At 56.1% G+C, this 6,000-nt stretch overlaps 1 protein-coding gene across 1 annotated transcript in view; it reads right to left on the minus strand.

Moving 5' to 3' along the window:
- The window catches only part of GARS1 (glycyl-tRNA synthetase 1), a 41,890-nt gene extending 37,904 nt beyond the window's left edge, over positions 1–3,986 (minus strand). Inside the window, 1 exon segment of the mRNA XM_030549978.1 lies at positions 3,919–3,986. Coding sequence (XP_030405838.1) covers positions 3,919–3,978 — 60 coding nt within the window. The 5' untranslated portion in view covers positions 3,979–3,986.
- Between the last annotated feature and the right edge of the window lie 2,014 nt (positions 3,987–6,000).

Genomic DNA, 6,000 nt, shown 5'->3' on the forward strand with positions numbered 1-6,000 from the left:
CAATCATGTGGAATTATTAACCCCTACATCGCTATAATATGGCTTTATAATACTTTTGGGGACTACGTCAACACTTCAGAGCCTATTTAGCATAGCCCCCTAGCACGATTCTGCTGACACTAACAAAAGGAGTTTTACTACCAGTGTAGGAACACCACCTCCCTGAACAACATTAGCTACCTTGACAGAAACACTCTTCTGTTGTCAATAGCTGCATCTAGGCAAAGAGGTTTGTTGGCATAGCTATGTCGATCAGGGATATGTTTTTTTCACACCCTTGACCAACACAGCCATCAGTATAAACTGTAAGCAGTGGCTGTAGATAACTTAGTTCTGCTTCTTGCCTGCGTTGGCTTTAAGTGAATGAACAGTCTTTCCCTTCATCCCCAAAAAGGAATTATCTAGCCAAAAAAACCTGTTTATCTTGAATTACTGAGGGAGAAATGTTGAGAGGCAAGGAACAAGAGAATAGAGACAGCTACAGATGTGAAGTACATGCAGAAAATCAATAACTTCCCTAGTTTAATGTTCCCAGTTTAGCATCTTTCCTGTACCTACTCTTCTTTCATTTAAAAATGATGTGAACCTGATTTTTACTTTTTCTACACTGCCAGCTTTGTTTACAATCTACTTCTACTGCATGGTGCTCAGCCCTAGTGAAATCACTGCACACAGGCAATGAGACAGGAAACGGGCTACAGCTAGGATTTCATGTTTCAGGTTGGGGAAGGAGGGGGGCTGACTTTATAATAGGAGAGAACTGACAGTAAGCGAATTAAATAAAAAGAGAACGAAAAATGTGACCGGCTGGGCTAATAAACTTCACATGTCAGCTACTATAACACAGGGGATAAAGAAAGTTGGCAACTGCACTTGACTGCTTCCTTCCTGTTAACCAGTGTAATCAAAATGTGAAAATTTCACTCCAGGGCTGCTGGGTTGAACTGCAATTCCAGGCTAACGTGGCAGAGGGAGGGATCTGAAGGAGGAAAAAAAAAAGTAGTAAACCAAACCCCTCTTTGTTGAGTTAGGGGATCTGGAAGGAAAGAAAGTCAAGACAAAGGGTCCAGGGAACTACTATAGACTCAGAAGAATTCATCACACTGCTTTGCATTCAGCACCAAAAAAGTGGTATGCAGTGGCTCTTTGTTCCATACGAGATGGAAAAGGACTCGGGGACACAGGGCAGAAAAAAAAAAATGAAGCAAACAATTATGCTTGCTGACTGGACACAATTTAATTAAAGACATGAGCCCAGCCCAGAGGAGGAGCAGCACACAGCACTATTTGATGTGGCAGATTTTGCTGCAGCTTTGACCCAAACAACAGTGAAGCAGAGTGGGATCCACCCCTGGAACACAGCAGTTTATTGCATCAGGCACTGCTGCAGGAAGAAACACCAGCTTGGTCGCATGGGGACACACTCTCTCTCTCTAGGTCAAGGCTCTCTCAGGTTTAATTAAATTGCATCTGTCCTCCGTTTGGATTGGACAAGAGCATCTATCTTCCTTATTCTATTTCTATTAAGACACTTTAAACACCCTCCTTTTATTATTACCATAGCATGTCACGCCATGGAAGGCTGCACCTGCATCATTCATTCCCCTCTCCCCAAACCTCTCTCTTACACCCCACATTTCTGTCCCACTCCCAAGAGCACAAGGAAAGGGACATTCATGTATTTCTGTTTTAAAGGCAGGTGGCAACTCCCAAATTACTGGCATGGGGAGAAAGTGAGTCAGCTGGGTTTAGCTATTATAATTGCAATTACTCGGAGATTCCCCACCAAGGCACTCAGTTTGCTGTACAATGAGTCATAACAAAAACTCACTGAAGTAGTGGTGTAAGTTAAAAAAAATAGATCCATTTACATAACGGAAAGGGGCAAATACACACACAGATCCAGCATTATATAGGGAATATACACGTGTGGGCTAAACAGGGAGACTATATAGAACTAGCTATGCTAAGAAGGCATGAAGGGCAACCCAGGCACATAGAGATCTAGGTCTAGCTATGAAAAGGTGTGGAGAATCCACAAGCCGTAAGAGGTATATGCAGACATAGATGGAGATGAGAAGGGTGCACAGAGAGAGATCAAGCTGTGTAAAGAGAAGGGGAATACACAGATCCCTCAAGATGAGGAAGAAAACACAGACACAGATCAGCTATAACAGGGATAGAAGGGCACAGTCATATAATTCCAGCTTTATTACAAGAGATATATGCCCCTATATGCCCAGCTAAAAAAGGGAGGAGAGCTAGAGCAAGGCATTCTTATTTAAAAGGGAACCATGAAGCCCCATCGTTAGATTGGGGACACACAGATATACAGATCTAGCTCTCTAAATTGGGGTGAGGGACGCCACAGAGACCCAGCTCTATGGAATGGAAGAGGAGATAACCCACAGACCCACCTCCGAACAGGGGGAAGTGAGCCTATACAGACCAACTCTATACAGGGAGAGACACCATGCTGCTCTATGGGGGAAAAGACACCCTATATACCTAACTCATATGGACACAGTTCTGTAGGGCAGAGAGAACTATAGAGACCAACTCTAACGGGGAGTCGCCACCTCATACACACACAGTTTCATCGGTAAAGGAGAAGCTATGGAGCCCAAGGAGACACCCCCCATAAGGGCCTCATTGCAGGGGGGATGCTATAGAGCCCAAGGACATACACAGCCCATACAGACCCAGTCCTATAGGGCACAGAAGCTATAGAGCCCTGATCTATAGGGGAGACACACACCCCATGCAGACCCAGTTCCATCGGAGATGCTACAGAGCCTAGCTCTATAAGGGAGACACCCCCTCATACAGATCCAGTTCCATAGGGGATGCTACAGAGCCCAGCTCTATAAGGGAGACACACACACCCCCGCAGACCCAGTTCCATAGGAGATGCTACAGAGTCCCACTCTGTAGGGGAGACGCCCCCATACGGACCCAGTTCCAATTTTAGTATATGTGCTGCCAAAGCGATGCTAGAGAGCCCAGCTCTATAGGGGAGACAAGCCCATACAGACCCAGTTCCATAGTGGATGCTAGAGAGCCCAGCTCTATAAGGGAGACACCCCCATACAGACCCAGTTCCACAGGGGATGCTACAGAGCCCGCTCTGTAGGGGAGACAAGCCCATACAGACCCAGTTCCATAGGGGATTGTACAGAGCCCAGCTCTATAAGAGAGACACCCTCCCACGCAGACACAGTTCCATAGAGAATGCTACAGAATCCCACTCTGCAGGGGAGACACCCCCATACAGACCCAGTTCCATAGGGGATGCTAGAAAACCCAGCTCTATAGGGGAGACACCCCCCCATACAGACCCAGTTCCACAGGGGATGCTAGAGAGAACAGCTTTATAGGGGAGACACCCCCATACAGACCCAGTTCCACAGGAGATCTATAGAGCCCAGCTCTACAGGGGAGACACCTCCATGCAGACCCAGTCCCACAGGGGATGCCAGAGAGCCCAGCTCGATAGGGGAGACACCCCCACGCAGACCCAGTCCCACAGGGGATTCTATAGAGCCCAGCTCTATAGGGGAGACACCCCCCCATACAGACCCAGTTCCGCAGGGGATTCTATGGAGCCCAGCTCTATAGGGGAGACACCCCCACGCAGACCCAGTCCCACAGGGGATTCTATAGAGCCCAGCTCTATAGGGGAGACACCCCCATGCAGACCCAGTCCCACAGGGGATTCTATAGAGCCCAGCTCTATAGGGGAGACACCCCCACGCAGACCCAGTCCCACAGGGGATTCTATAGAGCCCAGCTCTATAGGGGAGACACCCCCACGCAGACCCAGTCCCACAGGGGATGCCAGAGAGCCAGCCCGGCAGGGGACCCAGCGGCAGGGGGTAACGCGGCGGCCCGTCCCCGCGAGCGAGGGCAGCCCGGTACCTGCAGCCGCACCGCCTGGCGGAGCGGGTGGAGCAGCGCCTCGGCGGCGGGTCGGTCCATGCCGGCGCTGGCCGGGGCGCGGGGCGCTGCCGGCGGCCGGGCGGAGCGGAGCGGGGCGGCCGGCAGGCGCAGCAGCAGCAGCGCGGGCAGGCGGCGGCAGAGCAGCGGCGGCAGCAGGGCGCTAAGGGGCGGCATGGAGCAGCGCGCGCCGCGGCCCGCCCCGCCGCATGATGAAATCCCGGCGCCAGGCGCACGCAGCCCCCGCCGCCGCGCGGCACTTTCCGCACGGCCCGCAGCGCCGCGCCGCAGATTCGGCACCGGCCGCCGCCGCGCAGCGCCGCTAGGGGCGCTGCGGGGCACCCGCCGGCCGACGTGGAATGAGCCCAGGAGAGACCCGAGCCTGGGGGTGTCTGTGTCCCACCGGGATCCGAGCCTGGGGGTGTGTGTGCCCCCCCTCGGGATCCGAGCCTGGGGGTGTCTGTGTCCCACCGGGATCCGAGCCTGGGGTGTCTGTGTCCACCCCGGAATTGAGCCTTGGGGGGTCTGTGCCCCCCCGGGATCCGAGCCTGGGGTGTCTGTGTCCCACCGGGATCCGAGCCTGGGGGTGTCTGTGCCCCCCCCCCGGGATCCGAGCCTGGGGTGTCTGTGCCCCCCCCCGGGATCCGAGCCTGGGGTGTCTGTGCCCCCCCGGGATCCGAGCCTGGGGTGTCTGTGTCCCCCCTCGGGATCCGAGCCTGGGGTGTCTGTGCCCCCCCGGGATCCGAGCCTGGGGTGTCTGTGCCCCCCCGGGATCCGAGCCTGGGGTGTCTGTGTCCCACCGGGATCCGAGCCTGGGGGTGTCTGTGTCCCCCCCCGGGATCCGAGCCTGGGGGTGTCTGTGACCCCCCGGAATCGGAGCCTGGAGTGTCTGTGCCCCCCCCGGGATCCGAGCCTGGGGGTGTGTGTGCCCTCCCTGGGATCCGAGCCTTGGGGTGTCTGTGCTCCCCCGGAATCCGAGCCTGGTATGTCTGTGCCCCCCCGGAACTGAGCCTTGGGGTGTCTGTGCCCCCCCGGGATCCGAGCCTTGGGGTGTCTGTGCCCCCCCGGAATCGGAGCCTGGAGTGTCTGTGCCCCCCCCGGGATCCGAGCCTGGAATGTCTCTGCCCCCCCCCCCGGAACTGAGCCTTGGGGGGTCTGTGCCCCCCCGGGATCCGAGCCTGGGTGTGTCTGTGCCCCTCCGGAATCCGAGCCTGGAATGTCTCTGCCCCCCCGGAACTGAGCCTTGGGGGGTCTGTGCCCCCCCGGGATCCGAGCCTGGAGTGTCTGTGCCCCCCCGGGATCCGAGCCTGGAATGTCTCTGCACCCCCCCGGAACTGAGCCTTGGGGGGTCTGTGCCCCCCCGGGATCCGAGCCTGGGGGTGTCTGTGCCCCTCCCGGAACCGAGCCTGGGGGTGTCTGTGCCACCCCAGGATGCGAGCCTGCAGGTGTCTGTGCCTCCCCCCGGGAGCCAAGCCTTAGGGTGTCTATGCCCCCCAGAACCGAGCCTGGGGGTGTCTGTGCCCCCTCTCTGGGGTAAGAGCCAGGGGGTGTCTGTACCCTCCCCCAGGCAGGGGCGGCTCTAGGGATTTTGCCGCCCCAAGCACGGAGGCAGCTGGTTTGCCTGCGAGAGGTCCTCCGAAGCCGCGCAGGACCAGCGGACCCTCCGCAGGCAAGCCACCGGAGGCAGCCTGCCTGCCGCCCTCGCGGTGCTGGCAGTGCGCCCCCCGCAGCTTGCTGCCCCAAGCACGCACTTGGCATGCTGGGGCCTGGAGCAACCCCCACACCCCCGGGCTCTGAACCCTGAGCCTGGTGTGTCTGTACCAGACATACAACAGGTCTGAGCTCCACATTTGGGGGATGTCTGTCATGGGTGCTGGAACTAGGGGTGCTGGGGATGCTACTACACCCTCTGGCTTGAAGTGATTTCCATCATATCTAGGGTTTACCATTTGGTTCACTGGGCTTTCAGCACCCCCACTATACAAATTGTTCCAGTGCCCCGATGTCTGTGCCCCCCCACACACACTGTGGGCATACACACACTCTAGGGTCTGATCACCACAG

The sequence above is a fragment of the Gopherus evgoodei genome, chromosome 2 (assembly GCF_007399415.2).
Source record: "Gopherus evgoodei ecotype Sinaloan lineage chromosome 2, rGopEvg1_v1.p, whole genome shotgun sequence".
Lineage (NCBI taxonomy): Eukaryota > Metazoa > Chordata > Testudines > Testudinidae > Gopherus > Gopherus evgoodei.